Source organism: Musca vetustissima, unplaced genomic scaffold, assembly GCF_032173495.1.
Source record: "Musca vetustissima isolate MV318-11 ecotype Yass unplaced genomic scaffold, APGP_CSIRO_Mvet_v1 utg106186, whole genome shotgun sequence".
Classification (NCBI taxonomy): Eukaryota; Metazoa; Arthropoda; class Insecta; order Diptera; family Muscidae; genus Musca; species Musca vetustissima.
This window is the reverse complement of record NW_026872411.1, coordinates 87,682-114,540: the sequence shown is the minus strand read 5'-3', so window position 1 is coordinate 114,540 and position 26,859 is coordinate 87,682. Positions and strand designations below refer to the sequence as shown.

The 26,859-nt window shown below is 36.4% G+C and overlaps 1 protein-coding gene across 1 annotated transcript in view; it reads right to left on the bottom strand.

Moving 5' to 3' along the window:
- Positions 1 to 4,400: 4,400 nt before the first annotated feature.
- The window catches only part of LOC133322698 (polypeptide N-acetylgalactosaminyltransferase 2), a 109,166-nt gene continuing 86,707 nt past the window's right edge, over positions 4,401 to 26,859 (bottom strand). Inside the window, exons 2-7 of the mRNA XM_061532009.1 lie at positions 21,996 to 22,486; positions 17,576 to 17,674; positions 17,275 to 17,342; positions 16,483 to 17,170; positions 9,478 to 9,647; positions 4,401 to 4,729 (exon numbers count right to left, since the gene is read on the bottom strand). Of these exons, the coding sequence (XP_061387993.1) occupies positions 4,425 to 4,729; positions 9,478 to 9,647; positions 16,483 to 17,170; positions 17,275 to 17,342; positions 17,576 to 17,674; positions 21,996 to 22,486 (1,821 nt within the window). The 3' untranslated portion in view covers positions 4,401 to 4,424. The remainder of the gene's footprint in view (positions 4,730 to 9,477; positions 9,648 to 16,482; positions 17,171 to 17,274; positions 17,343 to 17,575; positions 17,675 to 21,995; positions 22,487 to 26,859) is intronic.

Below are 26,859 nucleotides of genomic sequence, written 5' to 3'. Positions count from 1 at the left end.
ATAAGCAAAATTGCCGCATTTGGAGTGAAGAGCAACCAGAAGCCGTTCAAGAACTGCCCATGCATCCCGAAAAATGCACTGTATGGTGTGGTTTGTACGCTGGTGGAATCATTGGACCGTATTTTTTCAAAGATGCTGTTGGACGCAACGTTACGGTGAATGGCGATCGCTATCGTTCGATGCTAACAAACTTTTTGTTGTCAAAAATGGAAGAACTGAACTTGGTTGACATGTGGTTTCAACAAGATGGCGCTACATGCCACACAGCTCGCGATTCTATGGCCATTTTGAGGGAAAACTTCGGAGAACAATTCATCTCAAGAAATGGACCGGTAAGTTGGCCACCAAGATCATGCGATTTGACGCCTTTAGACTATTTTTTGTGGGGCTACGTCCAGTCTAAAGTCTACAGAAATAAGCCAGCAACTATTCCAGCTTTGGAAGACAACATTTCCGAAGAAATTCGGGCTATTCCGGCCGAAATGCTCGAAAAAGTTGCCCAAAATTGGACTTTCCGAATGGACCACCTAAGACGCAGCCGCGGTCAACATTTAAATGAAATTATCTTCAAAAAGTTGTCATGGACCAATCTAACGTTTCAAATAAAGAACCGATGAGATTTTGCAAATTTTATGCGTTTTTTTTTTTTTAAAAAAAGTTATCAAGCTCTTAACAAATCACTCTTTACAAATTTCAGCAAATTTTAATGGGGATTTTTCCCAAACAAACTCAAAACCACCAAACAAGTTAAACAAAAAAAATCTTCAAAATACTGCAATTTAGAGGGCAAAGTTGTACATACGTAAAGCATGACCATTCTATGAGGGACTGTGTAACCTGATATTTTAGTTTTGTACCTCAATACTTTCCTTCAAAATAAATATTAAAAATGCCAAAATTCGGGATGATAGACCTAAATGCGAAACGATATATTTCATTCTCGCCAGGTTCAAGTTTTTTTATCTCGATATCAATCGAAGATAGAATGATTACAAAAGATGGCTAAATCATGAATTTCATACATTGTTGGGTATAAACTTACAATTTCGAGTAAGGTATTTCCCCCATACCACGGTGGAACATGCCTTTATGGTGTTGTATTGTGAGGCTAATACTAAAAATTTTTTGGTAGTGAGATTTATTATCAAATACGAATACAAAATACCAAATTACAGTTTTAAATACCGAACATGTAACAAAATTGATGACATCTTGATGGAAGATTTGGTACCTAATTAGTACCCAACATACTAAATTACAGTCAATTTGAGTGAAAAACTAGTCCAAAATCCTCAAGAACCGCCTATTTTGGAGATTCATAGATACCAAACAAAAAAAAATGGACCGATATTGATCATTTGTATACCCATCACCACATAGAATCACTTTATGAGTCGATTAATGCATGTCCGTCTGTCTGTCTATCTGTCTGTTCATGTTAAATTGTAGACAAAGTACAGGTCACATTTATGATATGAATCCGACGAACCCCACTAAAATTGGGAAGGTTTAATCGGTTCAGATTTAGATATACATCCAAAAAAAATTTTGTCTGATTTAATGTAAATGGTGCACTCAAGTCCCTATATACCTTTCTAATTGCACGAAATTTGTCACAGCGTATTGAATTAGGGATGGCATGGTGTGTGGTAAGTTTGAGGAAAATCTGTTTAGATTTAGATATAACTCCTATATATTTTTTATCCGATTTTATGTTAATGGAGCATCTATGCCCCTATATTTCTTTCGATTTGCACTAAACCTGAACCTTTTAGGTTATATAGCCCACCTTCGAGCTTGACCTGCCTGCAGACAAAAGACAACTCTATGCCATTCCTATTCAATTCCTTTGGAAGATTATAGCAATGATTACACAGCACACGGACAAAATTGTTTAGACCGTCCTACTTAATAGGGCCAAAAATTAGCATTTCGATGAGTTACAAACGGAATTACAAAATGAATAAACCTTCCATAATACGGTGCAGTCAAAACTTGTTCAAAAAATATTATTTTCAGCTGGTCCGATCTCTTTATATTCTCCACTGTGTTGTGCTTTCAAAATTTTTTAGAAAGGTCGGGACCTTTATACGGAGACTATGTCATTGTAAGTTGCAGCCACTCAAAGTGAAAAAAACTGGGTCTCTTTCTCCACTATGTTTTGCATTCACAATTTCGTAAAAAAGTCGGGACCTTCATAGAGAAACTATGTCATTGTAAGTTGCAGCCATTTAAGGTGAAAAAATGGGTCTGGGAAAGAATATTATATTCTTTGGGAATCTTGATTGTTAATTTACAGCTACTTCGTTGGGAAGTGGTTAAAATCCTAAAAATACTTCAAAATAGGAAACTTACATCGACAATTGTCATTCAAATATCATTACCACCCTACAAAAAACCGTATGGCCAAATTACAGCAATTTCATGGAAAAAATCGACAAAAACTTTAAAAATAAACAACAATGCTTTGGAGGCCTATATATGTAGTTTAAGTCAAAACATACAACTATCACGTCAGTGGAATAATGTGTCTAAAAACACCAAAGCTCAAGCTCCAAACCTCATCCCTAAAAATACCGAGAATGGTTAGGGACCTATATATAAAAGCTATTCCTAAACATGGCTCAATATTGATAATTTTCTATATATGTCTATTCAGTCTGCCAAAACCCGCAATACTAAAATAACCTCTTTGGACAAAACCCCTTAAGTACAAATGGGTAGAGACTAATTTGTAAATCTATTCAATATCAGCCCGTTCGGTAGGAAATGCAACAAAAACTTGGTCAAAAATATAGTCAAAGGAAATGTAAGGCATAAGTAAAAATAATCAATGAAATATTTGACCTATGTCGAATTTGTCCTTCTATTTGATAACACACATACGTACCAATAATTATTAATATTGACCCAAGTTTCTGGGTATCCCCATAAAACACTTTTCGCCAGTACTCGGTATTTGGGGATTTTGGAGAGGTATTCGAACCGAATTGGCTGTAATTTGGTATTTTGGACTCAGCTTATTTGGGTTTGGGTTCTCATTGTATAACACCATATCCGTACCAAAAATGACGTACCAAGTATCAGTGACGTACCCATATAACGGTACCCCCCGTTTCTTACGTTTTGGACACGTTTTTCCATCGAATTGGCTGTAATTCAGTATTTTGGGTTGTCATTGAGTATCACATATCCGTACCAAAAATAATTAATATTGACCCAACTACTGGACATGAGCATCAACTAAACCTTTAAAATGCCCGACAGCGGAGCCTATAATAATATTAACTTCGCGTCACAATCTATGACCATTTTCTTCAAACCGTTTACTAATCGGACATTTTGTACCAAAAAAAAAAAATCCATTTTCTTGACATACAATTTCATCCTGTTTGAATATCTTAATTTCGATAACATTTGATACAATTAATATTAAATAAAATTTGTGTATTTTTATTAAAAAAGTAATTATACTCTTTTTCCATCGCAACCATTCTTTTGCAAACAAATTAAACTCATTGTCAGATCATTCACGTCATTAAGTTTTCATATCGTTCGCAAACAATGATTTTCATTAACATTGCCGGCTACAATTTTTTAACAATTTCCTTGTACAATTGCCCCCCGCATTTATGGTGTATTAAAAGTTAATATTGCAATTTACAGTGGAACCCAGTATGAAAACGCTTAAAAACATATTTATAATTTCGAAATTATATTTTGTATGAATACATACAAATTTGGTTGCACTGTTGATCCAATAAATCTGAAAAACTTATCAAAAAAGGCATACACGAAAACATAACAGTTTCAATAATTAATATCACTGGCAAATGTTTAACACAATCTCAGAAAAATCAGTGACCGACCTACCAGCCAACCAACCACCCAACACCCCAACTCATTCTCAATGCGTTCCTCTCAACGTTGATGGACAATATACAGGCAGTTAGCTAGTGATGGATTTTTTTAAGTGAAAATGGAGCCTCATTTCATCTGCTGTTGGTCGATCCATCCATCCATCGTTGGGTTCACGTACACTACATTTATTTGTCGTTATTTTTTGGTTTTTCTTTATTTTCTTGTTTTGTTTTTTTCTGTTTTTGTGAAATGCTCAGTTTTTCGTTTATTGTTTTGTTGCTTTAGTGGTAGTAATAGCTGCTGATGTAGCCCCGTTGGTTGTTCTTGTTTCTTTCAAAAAAAAATATTCTTCAGTCAAGTCCTTTATTTTCTTTTCATCAATCCATGCCATCTCTTGTCAAATATTTATCCCTTAGCATTTTTCGTTTTTTTCACTCCCATTTTAATTCCACTTCTTTGCCTTTAATAGCCCACATACCCTATGCCAGTACCCATACCATATTCAGAATTTAACTGCCCTCATCAGTGATGTTGTTGTTGTGTTGATGCTGTTGTCGTCGTCCTCACGCTTTTGTTGTGGTAAACAACCATCGTTGGGTCTCCAATGCCGAATTGCATCGCTGGGCCGAGATACCGACCTGTGTGTGATCCCTCGAATCCAGGCAGACATTCAATTTGTGATGCCGTATAAAACCGCCTTCACGCAGCACCCATTTTTGATTTTCCGAATCGTCGCATAGTTTCATGATGACCTGTGAGCCGCGTGAGAATTGCACCAGTGTTAAGCAGAGATCATCGTGTTTTATTTGTTGGCGTTTGGTGTAGGCCCACTCCTGATTGCCGCCAGTATTGTGGCACTGGAAGAGACCTGCAAATAAATGAAAGGTAAACAATGAAAAAAACAGGCGAAAAGAAAAACAACGTTGACGTTAAAATGCGAAATACATGTGTGTGTGTATGTGGGAGTGGGGGTGGTGAATTAAAATAAGAAATCACTTTTATCGTTTCGTTGTTGTTGTTTTTTTGTGTTTTCTTAATTTGTTTTAAAGCTTTTTTTGTCAAGCATATGAATATGTCAATTAACTGTGTGAGAAAAATCATAACGTTTTATTTTATTGACATCCTTTATGGAAGTCAAAATTGAAAGTTTTAAAGAATGTGATGAATAAAATAATTGGAACTGAAAACGGTTCCAATTAGTGACTTGAAATTTTAGTGACTCATATATAAAAGGTCCTAGGAAATTTTCGTATTTTGACGGTTTCAGTCGCATTTTCCAATCGAAGTGAATAAATTGTTAATTGGAAAATATATTTGGAAATTATTCTAAGATATGTCCATGCTCCCTATAAAGCTTCGCCCCCTTTTCGGTATTTTGACGGTTTCAGTCACATTTTCCTACAAAAGTGGATACATTTTTTCCAACTTTATAAATACGAACCCTCCAATTTTATTATTCTAAAGGTTTCAACCTCGATTTGGCAGCAATTTGACATTCCCAAAGAAGGACGAACTTATTAGCAGACAATTTACAACAGCATAACTTCCATATAAATATCATAAGTATACAGAGATATTTTTAAAAATCGATTAATCCAAACTTTGCACATTGTGTAATTTTAGAGTAAAGGGTAAAATTGCTTCAGAAATAATTTTCCTAGGTCTGCTATTTTAATTTTGGCATTCGGATGTTCCAGTGATCAGAAATCAAGCACGTCGAAGAAACGAAGGAATTTTTTAATTAAAACCAGTAAGGAAAGCAGTAAAGTCGGACTGGGCCGACTATATGATACCCTTCACCACTTTGCTTTTATTTTACATATGTATCCTTTGGTTTCATTTTACATATGTATCCTAACAGACGACGCGTTTTGTTATAAATCTATATCTGAACCGATTCAGGAAAACTTGCCAGAGACTAATTTATATAACATCCGTACGTTGTGTCAATCGGACTAGCTATGGATCTTTTCACGAAGCTTAGCAACATCATTCTAGACTTAATTCAGTACCCTATACCAAAATACGTGCAAATCGAAATATATATAAGGTCTTTGGTGCACCAATGACCTTAAATCGGATGAAAATACATATGGGAGCTATATCTAAACCTGTACCGATTTTCACGAAACTTGGCAGACATAATTTTCGATCTTATTCATAACTCTGTGCCAAATTTCGTGCACATCAAAAGATTTCCAGGGACTTTAGTGAGCTATTTACCTAAAATCGGGCGAAGCTATATATGGGAGCTATATCTAAATCTGAACCGATTTTCACGAAACTTTGCACACATCATTCTATACTTAATTTAGTACGCTGTGGCAAATTGTTCGTGCAAATCGAAAGATATATAGGGACTTTGGTACACAATTAACCTTAAATCGGACGAAGATATATATGGAAGCTATATCTAAATCTGAACCGATTTTCACTAAACTTAGCAAATACATTCTAGACCTTATTCATTACGCTGTGCCAAATTTCGTGAAATCGAAAGAAGTATAGGGACTTTGGTGCACCATTTACCTTAAATCGGACGAAAATATATATGGGAGCTATATCTAAATCTGAACCGATTTTTTCCCAATTTCAATAGGGTTCGTCCTTGGGCCAAATAAATGAGCTGTGCCAAATTTCATCCAATTCGGATCATAAATGCGACCTGTACTTTGTTTACAATTTAACATGGACAGACAGACGGACGAACGGACATGTAAAAATCGAGTGATTCTATGCATATTCTCAAAAGGAACCATGGGTCTATCTCGATTATATTTGCCTGTTAGAAACATATGCACAAAGACATAATACCCTGTACCACAGTGTGGTGAAGGGTATAACAAATATTTTCTAATTAATGCAAGCTTTTAGAGTCCTTGGAAAAATATTTTCATATTAATTCGGACCTTCATACACCTTGAACAAAATAATTTTCTAATTAGTGTATGCCTTCAGAGTCCATGAAACCTTATCAAGGCCTCCAGAATGATTTAAACATTTCTAACTAATTTTAATTAAACCGAACCTTCTAAATCCTTAAAGAAAAAAAATTCTAATAAATCAAGGTTTTCCGAGTTTTTATACCATACACAACTTTGTTGCTTTTTTGTAGCTTTGTGCAGCCCCAATGGCATGTAACGCCGTATTTATTCATGAAGGACTTATACCCGAGAAGTTGATATTATATCCAAGAGGAACTGTTGACCTTTAAATCGATACCAATTTATTGTTGTATGTAATCGGATGTTGAAACTATACATAAATACCCGCTCATTGAAAAATATTTTTTAATCAGGTCTTCAGAATTCTAAAAAAACTATATCGAATTGATCCAGGCATTCAGAATCCGCGGACGGATAGACGGACATGCATAAATCGACTCAGAAAGTGATTCTATGCATATTATCTAAAGAAAAATTGTGTCTATCTCGTTTCCTTTTGCCTGTTACAAGCATATGCACAAAGACATAATACCCTGTAGCACAATGTGGTGAAGGGTATAAAAATTCAAGGATTCTGTGGACTTGTATTAAGAAGAAAATATTTTGATCGGAAAGCCTGCATAGAATACAAAATATATTTCAGTACGCTGTGCCAAATTTCGTTAACATCGAAAGATATATAGGGACTTTGGTACACCATTTACCTTAAATCGGAGGAAAATATATATGGGAGCTATATCTAAACCTGGACCTATTTTCAGGAAACTTAACACACATCATTCTAGACCTAATGCAGTACGCTATGCCAAATTTGGTGCAAATCGAAAGATATATAGGGATTTTGGTACATCATCCGATTTAAGGTAATTGGTGTGCCAAAATATTATGAAGCACATTTGCATTTCCACGAAATTAGTATTGAGCTATTATTATTGCACCACATCGTAGTTGTTATTTTGAGATATTTTAGGCGAAAATTGGTAGCATATCATTCCTTTAATCCTTCATTTGTCGTACCTAATTTATTGTGCTCCGTACAAAAATACTCACCTTCTCACCTTTATAAGGTTTGTCAGACGTCCGTATTACCCAAATACGCAAGGACTTTATTTGCATCTGTGCCAATTAAAAACGGCGAAAATGGACGAAAATATTTTTTTAATTGATCAAAAAAGTTTCCATTTATAGAAAAACAATTTTTTCAATGACTAGAATTCTATTTTCAAAAAACAAAAATTTGAAAATACGCAGAGTTGAAAATTTTCAACTTTATATTTTTATACGCAATGCGTATTTGGGTAACATTCATTAAAATACATGTATTTAACTTTTGAGGTGAATAAATTCGTACGCATACGTATGAATTTAGGTACGACCCTGAAAATTTTGAAAATATTTTTTTTTCAATTGGACTGACATTGTATTGAAAATATTTGAGGTGAGAATACAAAAAATAATTCAGAAGTATATCATTGAATGTACACACGATCATTGTATGCACACGTTTCCCAAAGAATTCACAATTTTTTTGGGGCAAATGCAAGAATGGAAAATCAGAAGACATTCGAAATCGAGGTTGAGTCCATTCAGAGAATTCTAATTGTAACATGCATGGGAAGAAGTTTTGTCTATTACACTAATCCGTTATACCAAATGTGAACTTTTGGTATGAAGATTTGACACCACATGATAAAATGCCGAACAAAGGGGAATATCATATATGGGGGCTATCTGGAAACTTGCACCAATATTGATTTTTGCTAAGGAGATTTACAGCCGATTTTATTGAAATATGTGACTAAACTCTCCAAAATACCAAATATTGCGGGTACCGTTGCGCATCATAATTCTAGACTCAATTTAGCGCATCATAATTCTAGACTCAATTCAGTACGCTATGAGTTTATTTAAATTTATTGTGCGTGTGCTATAGCTTCCAATATAACTATCAAAATCGGTATATGGCGAAATTTATTAAAAATTTATCTATTCCCACAATTTTCATGAACATCTCTTACCCAGAAAAATTGTTTATGCAAGTATGAATAAAAAAGCAAACAAGAAAAACAAATCTGAAATACAGAAAATTATTTCTAAACAATATTGTTAAGGCAAGACAACGTTTGCGGGCCCGCTAGTATATATATATAATACCTACACTTCAAAATTGTTCTGTAGATTTCTATACTTGAAAGATTTTAGCATAAGTTGACTATGCTTCGGTGGATTTTCATGTAATCATTGGAACCAATGGTTGACGAACAGTCCTCAGTCAATTTCATTAGACAATTGAGTGAAAAGTCTAATACTGCCTATAAGATATTCGATGCAATCCTTCTCGACAGAATTTCCGATTTTCTGTAGAGACGACGACTGAGAAAGGGTAAATTTACCTCTGACCAGAATGTCAATGTACCCACGACGACGGCTCATGACCTAATCTTTAAATCCTTTTCAATTCCACTGATATCAAAAAAAGTATGTGTCGTTTTCAATGGAACTTGCCATTTCAACACATTATATTTCATATAAAAAAAGGATATGAAAACAATAATAAACCTTTATCTTTAAAAACAATCCTATTTGAACTTCAACAATGCCATAAAACATTAAACTCACCGTTCTTGTATTTTGGTTTTTCATTTCATTTTGTTTTGCTTTGTTTACTTACCAACTGTGCCATCCGCCAAATTTCCCATGGTATCCAAACAGAAATCACCTTGGCGAAATTGGCCAAATTCATATGAATCAGGAACTTGTAAATCAGGATAAACATTTTCTAAGTACCATTTGAATGGTTTACAGTGCAATTTTTCCTTGAGAGCCAAACGGTCGTCGATGCTGTGGTTCATACGGCGGATGAAAATAAGAAAGAGAAGGAAAAAAATTGAGAAAAATGCATTAATACAACTATGAAGTAGAACTTATGGGGAAAATACACACACAGACACAAAATGACTAGTGAATGGGAAAGAGAATTAATCAACTTAATAGGATAAGGCAGACGTAGTTGAACGAATGTTCGATAAAAGTGAAATTAAATTGCAAACAAATTGTCCCACGGCGATGGGTGTACAATCAATGGAAGTAAATTTTTGAAATGATTTCGATTTTTACAGCGAATGCAAGTTAATGTAAAACCTCAGAATTTTTGTTTTCGTATTTTCCCTCACGAATTCTGAAAACGCTTGAATAAAAAATCCGAATTTATATTGTATACCAAAATCTATATGTGGAAATATTATCGTTCCTCCTCTCAAGTTAATTTATGAATGTATTGGCATTTGTAGTAAATAAAAACGGAAATTGAAGCCTAATATCAACTAGTAAAGACGTTGGTTCATTTTAATACCCTCCGCGCTGATGTGTATATATTTGAAATTCTGAAAATCGGTTAGGGCCTCAAACCATAGACCTTCAATGAAAATGTTCTGTCGGCTGGTATTTCTGGGAATCACAAAAGCCTTCGTTCGGTGAGAAAATATTCGCGTCCATTTAATACAACTAAAATCGATCGAAACTTTTATATGGGGACTGTAACATGGTAAATTATTGCCAGGAAAAAATAAATACGAAACAAACACTCAGCTTGGAAAATTGGGATATGATCTTGAACATACCAAAAACGCCGAAAATTAGGTATACCATTGTAACGTAAGAAGAGTTGCCACCCAATGCGAAACAAAAACCAGTAAGGAAAGTAGTAAAGTCGGACGGGGCCGACTATATCATACCCTTCACCACTATGGGTATATTAAACAGGACTATTAATATGAAATTGGATGAAATAATATATGTGATATTTATCTAAATGTGAAACTACCTAGATCTATCCATAAAGTATGTAAATCGACTTCAAACAAATATATGTAGGCCATCCGTTGGGCTATAGCTGCACTTCTAGAAAACGCTACTACGTAATTCTCTGCTCATTTTTGTACGTTGTGCAAAATTTGATGTCAATCTGACTAACATGGGGAGTTTGATGCCCAATTTACTAAAAATCGGGCGAAAATACATATGGAAGCTCTATCCAAATATTAAGCGATTTCAAACAAACTTGTCACAGGTTAGGATATACTAATTTCACAACGTTTTTTTCCTATGAGTCTATTGGTTCCTTGGTGCGTCAATTACTTAAAATCAATCTAATATAAAAGGGAGCTATATCTAAATCTGGACCGATTTTCACGAAACAAGGCAGACATCACTCTAAGCTCAATTCAGTACGTTATACCAAATTTCGTGGAAATCGAAAGATATATAGGGACTTTGGTACACCATTTACATTAAATCGGACGAAAATATATATGGGAGCTATATAGAAATCTGGACCGATTTTCTCGAAACTTTGCAGACATCACTCTAGGCTCAAATCAGTACGTTATCCCAAATTTCGTGCAAATCGAAGGATATATAGGGACTTCGGTGCTCCATTTACATGAAATCGGACGAAACTATATATGGGAGGTATATATAAATCTTGACCGATTTGCACGAAACTTGGCAGACATTATTCTAGACTCAATTCAGTACGTTATGCCAAATTTAGTGCAAATCGCAAGATATATGTGGGCTTTTGCGCACCATTTACATGAAATCGAACGAAACTATATATGGGAGCTATATCTAAATCTGGACCGATTTTCGCGAAACTTGGCAGACATCATTCTAGACCTAAATGATTAGACTGTACCAAATTTCGTGCAAATCGAAAGATATATAGGGACCGTTTACATTAAATCGGTTAAATATATATATGGGAGCTCTATCTAAATCTGAACCGATTTTTCCCAATTTCAATAGGGTTCGTCCTTGGGCCGAATAAGTGACCTATGCCAAATTTCATCCAATTCGGATCATAAATGCGACTTGCGACTAAATTCACCACAGTGTGGTGAAGGCTATAAATATCAACTTAGAAAAACTTGACCAAAATACTGAGTAATGGGGAATGTCAATAAATGGGGGCTACCTTGGAATTTGAATCCATATATATATCATTTTTGTATCGTGCCCAAACCACCGAAGTTTGGAAGCTTCCGCTTATGGGGGCTAACTAAAAAGCGAACCAATATTTATAACTTTTGGTAGGAAGATTTTCAACCTAATGTCAAAACACATAAATAAAGGTCAGCACCTATATTTGGGAGCTATGTCATGGGGGGACTTCTATAGAGTCCCTATATTTGGGAGCTATGTCAGGGGGGACTTCTATAGAGAAGCTGTATGAAAACATTGACCTTCATTGAAAATGAGGCGGAATGCCAAAATATATTCCTTATGATAACGATATATAACTATGTAACACAAAATGGAATTGGAGGTATGTGGGGTCGAAAACATTTGTCGACTATATTGAGAACCAAAATGTTAAAACTTGACACTCGTTATAGTAACTTCAGTACGAAAATTTTATAAAAACATAAAACATAATATCGAACGAATCTATATATGGAAGCTATATGTAAATCGGAAACGATTTTCCCAATTTCAATAGGGGTCCTTGAGTCAAGTAAATGAGCTGTGCCAATTTTCGACCTGTACTTTGTATAGAATGTAATGTAGACGGACGGATATGCATAAATCGACTTAGAAAGTGATTCTATGCATATTCTCAATAGGAACCATGAGTCTATCTCGTTTTATTTTGTCTGTTACGAACATATGCACAAAGACATAATACCCTGTACCACAGTGTGGTAAAGGGTTAAAACAGTGTCAGTTAGTGTTGCCGACAGATATTAGGTTGGGGAAGAAGAAATCTATTAGGAAAATGTCGATAAAACCGGAGAAATTATCGAAGTTGGCCGGCATGTTAGCAGTCGTAACATCGCTCAGGAGCTAAAAATCTACCATAAAACTGTTTTAAACCATTTACACAAATTATCGAAGTTGGCCGGCATGGTAGCAGTCGCAACATCGCTCAGGAGCTAAAAATCTACCATAAAACTGTTTTAAACCATTTACACAAAGCTGGATTCAAAAAGAAGTTCGATGTTTGGGTGTCACACCAATTAAAAGAACAAAATAGAATAGATCGAAGCCTTGGCCAAATGGTGACTGGAGATGAGAAGTGGATCACGATAATCCTATGCGAAAACGATACTGGTCAAATAGCTGTGGCCAAACCAGGACTAACGGCCAGGAAGGTTCTGCTATGCATTTGGTGGAACTGGAAGGTAATTACTTATTATGAGTTGCTTCCAAACGCTAAATTCTGATCTCTACTGTCAACAACTGGGCCGTTTGAAGATATCAATTGATCAGAAACGGCCAGAATTGGTCAACAGGAGAGGCGTCGCGTTCCACCAAAACAACGCTATGCCACACACATCTACCAATAACTCACCAGAAACTTTGGGAGATTTGTTGGGAGGTTGTAATGCATCCAACATACAGTCCGGACTTGGCACCAAACGATTGCCATCTTTTTCTTCCATTGCAAAATGTCTTTAATGATAAAAAAATTGGTATCTAGGGTTGATTGTGAACATCAACTACTAGAGTTTTTCGCAAATAAAGAGCAGGACTTCTATGAAAAAGGCATTTTGAAGTTGCCTTTGAAATGACAACAAATCATACAACAAAACGGTGCATATTTGGCCCAAATCGTACATTCTGAAGAAATAAAGTCCTGTAGTTCTTATAAAAATAATGGATTTCTTTTTCCCCAACATATTATATACCCTAAGCATGTTTTTAGGCAGTATATGTTTTTTTAAAGCGTTCATCATCTTTGGATAGGTTCCTGATGAAGTTGATCTATAGACAAGAAAAGTCTCGTCTTTGCGTTCGATCTAAGAATGGGTCGGTAAGTCCGATCTCCCAACAATTTACAGGTATTGTTAATATATTAAATTTTGCGATGTTTGAATTGAATCGGATGCTCTGTTCGCAGCACAATTTTGACAATTTTGATGAATAGATGCCCGAAGCAGTCAACCAATTTTCCTCATCTTCGAATTTAATATACACGTGAAAGAAAGGTTAAGATGTTTATATTTTGCATAAGATTTATAAATATTGAGAATGTTGACCATTTATGGGAGAGAGGTCCCGTATTCGGACTAGTTCTAGGCTTGGTAAAGATAATAGTTTTTTATGTTTGATTCAACACGGAAAGTCCGTTGTCATGATTTTATAAAATTTATTTTCAGCAAAATTTTGACCATTTTGTGGGGGAGGTAACAGAAGGAATGGATCGATATTCCCCAACTTCGAACTTGAAACCAGTAAGGAAAGTAGTAAAGTCGGACTGGGCCGACTATATGATACCCTTCACCACTTTGGGTATATTCTACATATGTATCCGAAAAGACGTCGCCTTTCAGAAGGAATTTTGACATGAAATTGAATGAACTTAAATATGTGATTTGTATATCTTACTGGAACCTATGCTAAATTTCATTTCATTTGGGCAAGTTTAGAGTCGTTTGCGCACAGTGGGATAGATTTGTGTAAATCGAATTAAAGCAAACGTGACACATGCTATTCGGTATGCTGCACTGTTTAAAATCTCAATAAATAAGTCGAAATTATATATGGAAGCTATCTGAACCGTTTTGAACCGATTTGACTTAATTTCAAAATGTTGTGTCATATATATATATATATATGGGAGGAGTACGCATCATTCTAGACTTCGTGGAAATCGAATGATTTTCAGAGACTTTGGTGCACCATTTACCTAAAATCGGACGAAACTATGTATGGAAGCTAAATCTAAATCTGAACCGATTTTCACGAAACTTAGCACACTTAATTCTAGACTTAATTCAATACGCTGTGCCACAATTCGAGCAAATCAAATTATTTTCAATCAATCAAATTTACCTAAAATCGGGCGAAACTCTATATGGAAGCTATATCTAAATCTGAACCGATTTTCACGAAACTTAGCACACGTCATTCTAGACTTAATTCAATATGCTATGCCAAAATTCGTGCAGATCAAATGATTTTCAGGGACTTTACCTAAAGTCTGGGGAAACTATATATGGGAGCTATATCTAAAACTGAACAGATTTTCACGAAACTTAGCACACATCATTCTAGACCTAATTCAAATTTCGTGCAAATCGAAAGATATATAGGGATTCTGGTACCCCATTTACCTTAAATCGGACGAAAATATATATGGGAGCTATATCTAAATTTGAACCGATTTTTCCCAATTTCAATAGGGTTCGTCCTTGGGACAAACAAATGAGCTGTGCCAAATTTCATCCAATTCGGATCATAAATGCGACCTGTACTTAACATGGACAGACGGACATAAATCGACTCAGAAAGTGATTCTATGCATATTCTCAAAAGGAACCATGGGTCTATCTCGATTATTTTTGCCTGTTACAAACATATGCACAAAGACATAATACCCTGTACCACAGTGTGGTGAAGGGTATAATAAGTTAAGAAGAAATATTACGAGAGTTATCGAGCGCATCAGCCGCCTAGGCAGATAGACGGGCATTTGTAAATCGACTCCAAATTGTGTGAAATGGATTTGGTCCAAAGAAACATGGGGTCTAAAAACAATATTTCGATGAGGTACATTGCCGTATCATTAGTCGTCATTAACCATAAGGTTGATGGTATATAAATAAAGGTCGATGGGAATGCATTTTCTTGAAATGAATAGATGATTGCCGAAATTATGGCATATTTGGCATATTCTTCACGTACGAAGTTATGTTGTGTCCGTCAAAATTATACTCAAAAAAATTATTTGGTTGCATTCATTTTCCACGTGCAGTCCAAATTTTTTGTTCTCGCCTTCCGATCGATAGAAGGAGAGAATTGTTTCCTTCATCTCATATAATAAATTTTTTACAACATTGTATTTTATATTTTCTTAATATGATTTGATTTTTATGTCAGAAATTCACAAAATATATAACTCTCTCCACATATTCGAAATAAAAGTTTTCCCGAATATACCCGATAGCTATACCACATAGCTAAAGCCTTTATATCTCCCACCTACCATACAATAATCTCTTGTCAGCAGAATATTATTATTCTTAAATCGACAACTGTCCCCGGAGTAAAAAAAAAATCCGGTATTTTCCAAAAATCGATGGCCATCATAACCATCATAATAGCAAGTGCTAATTTGATTACTGCGTCAGAAAATATGATGGTGGACAAACCGCACACCCTACCACCCACATAACCTAAAGGATAAACAAATAGTCACTATCTATATATTAATCTACACACACACACTCACACCTTTGTTTAACCACAACAACAGCAGCAAAAACTCCGAGCACAGAATATGACTCGGATGCTGTGTTTGTGTCAGTTCGTTTGTTTGTTTGTCCGTCCATCCAACGGACTCAATCAATTTTATATTCCTTCAGTCGAATGCCTACCACAATTTGCACTGACACTCATGAGTCCTTTTCTAACCACAACCACATTTCTACACACACACATACAAACACTCGCTCACACACACACAAACATACATATGTACACAAGAGTGTCCGTTCAATCACAATCAAAGAACAGATGAATTGTGGACCCCCCTAAAACACACACACTCACAGAAAACAACAAAATCAAATAAAAATAGTAACAACAACAACAAAAACAGAAGATTTCTCAAATACTAGTGGTTGCTCTTTCTGTTTTTGTTTTTATATCTTTTTTTTTCGGGGATACTCACTTGCCAAATGGAATATTCTTGGCCAACGGCACTGCGGCATAATAGTATTGCTTGTAATCATCCATCCACACTTCAGCGGCACGTCGTGTGTTGCGTGCAAACACATTGCCACTGCCACCGGGGAATGTGTACGGATGACGTTTGCGGAACACATGGCCCACCCGACTGCATGGTATAATTTCCAGGCTGCCACCGCACTGCCACACCCGGAATGAGATTTCCAGATTCTCACCACCCCACACATCCATTTTCATGTCGTATTTGCCCAGTTTATTGAAATAGGCCCGATTGATAACGAACAGACCACCGGCAATCATGGGGGTGCGAATGGCTGTGGTCGGATCATGTTGACGTGCCGTTCGCTCGGCCGGACTCAAATATTCCCATTTGAATATGAGATTCCAATCGAAACCGCCACGTAAATCGGCCGATGCACCAATATATTGAAAATTATCCATGCTGATGACATCAATGACAGGGCAGACGACGCGGGTGGGATCCTCTTTGACACGTTCGAGCAAAGGTTCCAACCACTGTTCGTTGCACTCGACATGGCTGTCGAGGAAGGTGAGAACTTCAGAGACCGCAGCATCGGCACCACGTACCCGTGAGCGCACCAAACCCTCACGTTTGTCATTGCGTATTATGCGTACCTTATCGATTTTCGCCAATTCTTGGCCATCCTCAGCTGTGTATGCAAGCAAATGAAAAGTAAAGAAAGAAGGAGAACAAAAAATCGAAAATATTTTAATGACAAGAATCCTTTACATTAATCGCATGATTTATACTTACGATGATCACTGAAGTCATCCACCAAAATTATTTCACGTATTAAATGTTCCGGACTGCGATTAAGCACACTGTTTGGTTGGAAGTAATGGAAATGGAGGAACAAAAAAAAAAAGAATATGGGGGAAAATGGAGAGCATAAAAACGGTATTACCATTAATTTATTTTGTAGGATTTTAAATGAAATTTATGGCCAAATAAACACCACCACAACCGCTACCACAATGAATGGATTCTTAACGTACTCCACTCAATGCGGTGTGTGTGTGTGTATGCACTGATAGCTCTTGGCCATCTTGCTTACCTCACAATGGTCCGCAACAATGTGGATCTAGCCTCATTGTGGAATGTTATAATCACACTGGTCTCTGGCAAATCCTTGCGATATGATTTGTTACGGCACCTGAAAAATATGACATGAAGCCAGGCCACAGCAAAAAGAAAGAAAAAACCCGAATGGCAATTCATTAATAAATGTGGTCAAATATAGCTAAAGGATATTTTAAAAAAAGGTTACTCTTTTTGCAAAAAAAGGAATAGAACAATCAAGGTCATGTAAAGGATATGACAAAATGTACGCAGCAAAAATTTGTTTAAACATTTATGATTTATAGCTAGGCAAAATAGCCAGTCTTATGAATTGAGAATGGTTCATCATGATGTTGAGGTGATATATTTCATTAGCTTGTTTGGCAATTTGTCAAAAAAAAAAAAAAAAAAAATAGACCCCATTTTTCTTTGCACAAATGCCAACCAAGCTTGGTTGAGTATTGGTTGGTTGTCTCGAAACTATACTAATACATAAGAACCAGCAAGAAATAATTACGGCGATCCGGATCGAAAATATGAGGCCCTATCAGGAGGTTATTTTACTATTATCATTATAATCCTTAATATATTCAAACCAGTGAGCGGAGCCGTATAGTCGGACGGGGCCGACCATATGATACCCTACACAACTTCCACGAAAAACTATCTTTCAGTGGTTCTTTATTCTGAGCTATTATTATTATTTCGCGATATTTGCATCAACCTAACCGCATCCCTTCTAATTACTTGTCCATATTCCCTTCACCATGGGTTGTGTTGCGATGTTCGGCTTATAATTGTAATCTATATATTGAATCGAAAAAAAAAATAAGTTTTCGGTCCACTTCATCCCAAATTATCTGATCATCACCCAAAATTATAGGCGTTGTACTTGACCATAACTGGAACCTCATGGAACATTTCAATGCGATCAGCGCTATATTTCAGCCCTCTAGTGTGGAAATCATTTATTAAAAAATATCTAAATAATATTAATATTTACGTGTAACTACCACAACCCACATATTTACGTGTAACTCCCACATCCGAGTACAATATAATTGGTATCAATTTAAAGGCTAACCACTCCTCTTGGATATACTATCAACTTCTCGGGTCTATGTCCTACCGGAGTAAATATATACACCATAGACTACAGGTTTTGTCATTTTTCACACAAAATTCAGGTTCCATTTGACCCGCTTGCTTATTCTTTGGCCCAATACCCTTCTACATGTAAAAATTCGCGTTGTTAGGGCCATAATTGCGGCCTCTGGAGCGACTAGAAAAATCGACAAAAATTATTTAAAAATTGGTCCATTTCAACCCCTAAATATTAAGCGATCTCTACCAAAAACAATAGGGGTCTTCATTGGCCAGAACCCAACCTAAATGCAAAGTTTCGTGAAAATTGGTCCAGAACTGTGGCCTGTATCGTGTTTACAAATTATAATGGACAGACGGACGGACACACATGTCTAGATCGACTCAGCTAGTCGAGATATGACGATCGGTATACCACTTAAAGGTGGGTCTAGGACCAATATTTCACGGCGTTACAAACTCTTGGGGCTGCACAAAGCTATAATACCCTGACAACATAGTTGTGTAGGGTATAAAAATATAAGATTTATTCGGAATCGAACTCAATCTTTTGTATTATTAGTCGGACAGAGCAATAAATCAGACGAGAATAGATACGGGAGCTATATCTAAATCCGAACCAGACCACTATGATAAATTTCGTGCAAATCAGGGCTTTGGTGCACCATTTACATAAAATCAGATAAAAATATATATAGGAGCCATATTTAAATCTAAATTGATTTTCACGAAACTTAGCGCACATCATTCAAGACTCAATTTAATATACCATGCACAATTTTGTGTAAATCGGATGAAATTTATGGGATTTGGTGCAGCGTTTACCTAAAATCGGACGAAAATATATATTGGAGCTATATAAAAATCTGACCCGATTTTCCCAATTTCAATAAGTTTCGTTGGACGAAATAAATGAGCTGTGCCAAATTTCAAGCAATTCGAATCATAAAAGCGTGCTGTACTTTGTTTACAATTTAACATGGACAGGCAGCCATATTCTCAAAAGGAGCCCTGGGTCCATCCAACGACAGTTGTTCGTGATAGGAATACGTCGAAGCAAATTGTAGCTTATATATGTGAACTGAAAACAAGTCCTTTCTGTTTTCACAGCAACAACTTTAGACCCACTTCTTTTTATTCCGCTCAAAAAGATATATGGGGGCTATGTTACAGTAAATTTATACCGTAGGAAAACTAAATACTAATCTACAGACGGATTGGAAAATTGGGCTTGGACCTTCAGCATACCGAACCAGTAAGGAATGTTCAAGTTCGACGGAGCCGACTATATGATACCACTTTGGGTGCATACAAGAGATCCTAAATTTGGACCTAATTCAGCACGCTGTACAATATGTTTTTGCCAATCGGGCAAAATTTAACTCATTGAGGCCACATTTACATAAAATCGGACGAAAATATATATGGGAGCTATACCCATATCTGAACCGATTTTCACGAAACTTGGAAAACATCATTCTGGACTTAATTCAGTACCCTACGCCAAATTTCGTGCAAATCGAATGATATGTAGGGACATTGGTGCACTATTTAAATTAAGTCGGACGAAAATATATATGGGAGCTATATCTAAATCTTAGCCGATTATGCAACGTTTCGTTAAAGTCGAAATCTTTCGATTGCACGAAATTTGGCACAGCGTACTGAATTATGTTTGGAATGAGGTGTGTTAAGTTTCCTGAAAATCGGATTTAGATATAGCTAGGACCTTCAACATACTGAAAATTGATGGGTCATTTGCCGAACACCCCTGATTTACCAACCACTGGCTTAGGTTGATTTTCGTTTTACAAGAAAGCAAATAAAAAGACCACAGTTGGTGTTTCCGACAGATAAATACCCTCAGCCTATGGTTTGCGTAGGTCTTCGGAATTACACACATGTTTTATTATTTTAATGTACGCTTTTACGAATGTATGTTTTTATCAAAGTGTTTCGGATTTAATGTTGATCAAATCGATTTCAATCAAAATCAATTCGCTACAAATTGAATTTAAAAGGTTACAAAATATTGATCCTTTGTGGGGATTACGGATTGTCTGCAATTTGCAGAAGGAGTGGACCGATATTCCCCATCTTCGAAATTGAACTATGTTTGAAAGAAACATTCTGACAAAGTTTAGATGAAATTGGTTACTCGTTTTAAGAGTTGTCGTGCGCACTAGTCGGCCATACAGACGGACATGCGTAAATCGGGCCGAAATTGTCTGAATCAGCGTCCCTACTTTTATTATATTTCATAAACCTTCTGCTCCACTTATTGCCAAAAAATAAGATCTGTGGCTCATAGTACACTGTGAAAAACCAAAAAAGTAATTACATATATTTTTTCCTTTACGAATGCAAAATTAAAAGCACTGCTGTTGGAAATAGGGAAAGGACCCTTAAATTGACCGGGACCTTTATATGGGAGCTATGACAAAGCATGGCTCTACATGTGAAATGAAAGTTCCTAGTTACAGCAACAATTCTTGGAAAATGCGGTTAGGACCTTGAAAAACCCGAAAATTGAACATTGAAAGACGATGATTCACAATCAAATAGCAATGGCCACAATCAAGGCCGAAGATCACTCTATTCCTAAGAAAGTGAAGTTCTCCAAAAAAAAAACGTCAGTTGTGCCGCGGACCATCTGCTCAGTTTATGAATTCATAATACACGATTGGTATTTGGCATACCGTGAAATAGAGATGAACAAAATGTTGAATAATACAATCATGGGTGACGAAACATCGATTTATGCGTATGAGGCGGAATCAAAGGAGCAAACGACCATGTAGGTCTAAGAAGACGAGCAGAATCCAACGATAGATATTCGCGAAAGAAACGCTTCGAAATATTCGAAGATATTCGAAATGCAAATAAGATAGGACATATCAGTGCGCACCGCGACAATTCCAGTCGTCACATATCGGCCTTTTGTATTTTTAACTGATCAAACGTGCTATATAGAGGTTATCAGTGGCACAGCCCTGACTTGACATCCAATGACTTCCTTTTAATCCGTACATTAAGAAAAAATATGTGGGCGACGATTTTCGTCGTTTTGGATGTGTCTCAATCGGAGAGGCAATTGAGCTTCAACAATTTTTTGATCCTTCCACCACGAGGATGAGGAGATTCAATTAATGGTGAGACGAAAGCTAAATCGATAAATTAAATTCCGAGTACAAACCCATCAAGTTACCTCTTTCACGGATTATCAAATCAACCTTTGGATTCCTTTACCAACCCAAAATTTAAAAATAAACACAAACATTCATTGAATGTGTCACACATTTTCTACTTACATTGGATGTCTTGTATCGGGAATTTCACGATTACTTGGCAATGCATCACTTGCCTCCTGATTGAAACGATTGCGTATATACGGATCTTCTCCGGTACGTAATGCACCACCACGTATATACCCAGCCTCATCGAAATATTCCCAATCACCATTATTACCGACAACACCGCCCGCGGCAACTGCTGCTCCATTTGGCGATGCTGCCAAACCACTCGAAATAATGAGGCGTGATGTCTCCTCTTGTGGTGATAAACCGTTCAGGCCTAAACCACCGATACGTGTATGCAATCCGCCAGGATCATCGCTAGATTCTATGACATTGACATGCAAGCCATTCGTATTCTGTTGTGGTCCATAGTGCAGTGGCTGATTTGCTGTATCCTGCAGCAATGCCTGCTGTTGTGTTTGTTGCCTTAAGGCCGATGCCGAGGGCACTGTCTCATCTTGGTATTGTTGCATAGCCTCACGTAACCTTAAAGCACGATTTTCCACCTGAAATGAAAACAAAGGGAAAAACAGAAATGAAAAAACATCCGTACTACTGTTTAGCATAGACTGTTGAACGAGATAAGATGGAAAGAGGAGGTTGTTTTTTCGTTGCAACTCAAGTCGAAGTGACATAGATTCACATAACTCGACCATAAAAGTGTGAAATTAACATTTGTGCTATAATGACATAATAAGCATTGCATACCAACAGGCAAAACAATACAACAACGAAGCCAACGTGGGTTTTTTAATAGAAACAAGAAAATTATTTTATGTTGGAAAAATTGAAGCTCTTAAGGTATTTATGGAAATCCTATATACAGGTGATGGAATTTATATCTGTGTGTAGGTTGAGCAAGTTATGCACAAATGTGTGACTTATTTTTAAATAGGGTATTATGTCCTTACATACATTCTTGATCAGCGTAAAATTCTATGGCGGTATAGCCATGTCCGTCTGTTCGTCTGTCGTTGTAATCACTCTAGCGTCTAAACACATTGAGATAGATCGCCAAAATTTTGCATAGAGTCGTATTTTGTCTGCAGGCAGGTCAAGTTCGAAGATGGGCTTTATCGCTCCACGTTTAGTCATAGCTCCCATATGAGGGTACCCCGGTATTATGAGGTTTTTGAGCGCGTTTTTCAACTGAATTCGCTGAAATTTGGTACATTGAGTTCTTATTGGGTAGCAAATCTCTCCTCTAAAAATTATAAATATGGGTCCATATTTTCGGATAGCCCCCATATAAGGGTACGCCTAATTTTGCGGTATTTTGGGGGGTTTGATCGTATTTTTCGACTGAATTCGCTGAAATTCGGTACTTTGAGCTCTTATTCGGTAGCAAATGGGGTTCTTATTGGGTACCAAATTTCCTCACTAAAAAATATAAATATAGGTCGACTTTTTCTGGTAGCCCCCATATAAGGGTACCTCCCAATTTCCAGTTTTTGGTGGGTTTTCACCGGATTTTTTCACCAAATTGGCTGTAATTTAGTGATTTGAGTTCTTATTGGGCAGCAAAAATTATAAACATAGGTCAATTTTATCAGGTAGCCCCCATATAAGGGTACCCCCAATTTTCGATATGTTGAGGTTCTTGAGCGCGTTTTTCAACCGAATTCGCTGAAATTTGGTATTTTATAGTCGTATATGGTAACAAATCTCACCACCAACAATTATTAATATTCACCCCTTTTTAGGGGTAGTCCCCATATAACCCCCTTTTTTATATTAAAATAGTTATCTGATCTGGTCCGTGTGTTGCGGTTGGGTAGTCGTTACGGGGAATAGTCAATTTTTACCCTACAAAGACTATTTAGCCATCTGTTGTAAGCATTCCGCCTTCTAAAGGTATTGTGATAAAAAACTCAAACATGACGATAATGAAATATATCGGCAGACATTTCGGCATCTCTTCAATATAGTGAAACCTCCTGAAGGAAATAATTGAGATAAACAATTAAAATATTGGGTTCAATATTGGCATATACCGGACATTAATTAGGCATAGCCCTCATAAAATGATATCCCCAAATATTCACTATTTCCTACACTATAATCAATAGTGTAATCAATATTAGTCCCACTTTTGGCATACCCTCATATTACTTTGTAATCTAAATTACAGTAGTTTGAGGATTTTATACTCTACAATGTGTTATCAGTATCAGTCCACTTTTTGGATCTTACAGATTTTAGGAAAAATCCCCATTAAAAATTGCTGCAGTTTGTATTTGGTGTACATAATGGTTTACATAAATCGGTTTGGAGAATTATCGGTATATGCCCACTTTTTTAATATGTTCCCTATATTTTCATTGCATGTATGGGGGAGGGTATTCACTTGTTCTAATTCATTTTTTTGTTTTCTTCGTCTTCGTTATGTATTGCCTCGTTCCTTTTAAAGTACTACCTCATTAGTACAACCATATACAATGGTAAAGATTCGTTTGGGCTTGTTACTCGTATGAACACTTTTTTGACATATTGTAATTAGCATTTATATGGAAAAAAATTGGAAAATACATATGCGAATTTTGTAACACCAATGTTGAGGTTGGCAATAATGTCCGAAATAAGACATTTGCCATTTATGGCGGTACCGAGTTAGATGAAATTCTTGACTACATCAAAGCTGTAGTCTTTAAGTTTCACAGTTGGTCCGAGTCTGGTGGCATGGCATCAAGGCAAAAGACATCCAGTAGTCTTTCGCCTTGATACCATCAGCTTGGTCTTTTCGCCATTTACTGTCAGAACCACTTTGGCATATTCAAAGTTGTATTTATCGTTCAAAGTTGTATTTATCGGCGTAGGCGAGTAACATGGGTTTTTTTGTGTACATAGTGTCATTTCTGTTCGTTCACCTTGGCAACTCGCATGACATTCATCAGCAGGATGGTAAAAAATCCCACGCGACACAGTCACCTTGTTTGAATCCTCGTTCGGCATTGATGATCTTGTGCGATTTAAAGTTATCCTGCATAGCTGTTTTAAAATTTTAGGAATGCCGAACGCAAAAATGGCTTTAAACACCTCTGAACTAATATGTCTGTCGAATGCGGCTTTAAAGTCGACAAACAGGTGGTATGTGTCGATGTGTTTTTCGTGGGACTTTTCCAGGATTTGGCGCAGAGTGAAAATCTGATCAATAGTGGATTTGCCAGGTCTGCAGCCGCATCTAATAATGCCATTGACCATCTGGATAACACTCTATATCCGATGGGAAGGAGACATATTCCTCTAAAGTTGGCACATATCATCTTGTATCCTTTTTGCACGGGACACAGAATGCTGAGGTTGCATTCATTCGGCTTATAACCCATCGGCACTTGCTGTTTTATTGTTCTTCAGACGATTGTATAAAAAGATTTCCAGGCACATCGGACTTTTCAAATTGAAAGACCATGTATAGAATGTTGTCTTCCACTTGAATTCATGACCTTTGCCTTCTGAGTGAACCATCAGTTGGCTCGCTTTTATATGCCATTTGAGCTGGGGCATCATCATCCATTCTCACAACTTGACATAGCCACCGTAGTCGATGCAGCTCGATACGTTTGACAAAGATCGGATAATTTTTTTGGTTACCCAAGTGTTTTGTTTCATTTATTTATTTATTTTTTGCTACAGTGTATAGGGAGTGGGCAATTACTTGCATCGTGCTTCTATATTATCGGGACAAGGATTGCTTTCGTCAAGCAGGTGCGTTGTGTTTACACCTAGTCGACCATTGCTGCTACATTAGAACGAGTGCGATGCCAAAAAATTTTCCCTTCCGATTTTTGTATTAAAACCTCCCATCGGAATTTTAATTTATTCTTCAATTTATTAAAATAATACATATCAAATTTTTAGTTTTATTAATCCTTTAAATTAAGTAAATGATCTTTGCCACATTGTCCATCTAAGCAGATTATCGGTCTTTTGAAATTACGATAGAGATAGCAATATGTAATATAGATTATAAAAGTGCAGCTGACATTTTCAATTCTATTTAAATTCCCAATAAATGTTCGAGGTATGTTTGTGTGTGTGTGTGTGTGTGAACAAGTGATAAAATTAATTCCACCAACGCCACAGCAAATCCATGCAATTCAAACACCAAAAAGTGAGTAAAAGCCTGCTAGGATGAAAAGTGACGAATGGCACAGTGCTGCTAGATAGTATCACAAAGTTCTGGTTATATTCCCTCAGCCTATCACAAGCAAATGTAATATACACATATCTTGACTTTTGTAGGCCATTTCGGAAATTTAACCAGTAAGGAAAGTAGTAAAGTCGGACGGGGCCGACTATATGATACCCTTCCCCACTTTGGGTATATTCAACAGATGAATCCTAACAGACGTCGCATTTTTAAAGGACCAGTAAAATGAAATTGGAACCATAAACAGGTCATTCTGCAACCGATACTAAATTGTTCATTTGGTCAGATCTTCAGGATTCAGGAAACTTAACACACATCATTCAAGACCTAATTTGTTACGCTGTGCCAAATTTCGTGCTTAAATCGACTCAAAAAGTGATTTTATGCATATTCTCAAACGGAACCATGTGTCTCATTTGTCTCATTTCCTTTTGCCTCTTACAAACATATGCACAAAGACATAATACCCTGTACCAGAAAAAAGAATTTGGTTCAAGAACCTCAAAACCTGGGGGCTACCAGAAAAAATTGACCAATATTTATAATTTATAGTGAAGAGATGTAAGAGATGGTCGAAAAATACGATCTGAACCCCCAAAATACCAAAAATTTGGGGGTACCGTTATATGGGGACTAACAGAAAAACTGGACCTATATTTATAATTTTTAGTGGAGTAATTTGGTACCCAATAAGAACCCAATGTACAACATTTCAAAGAATTCAGTTAT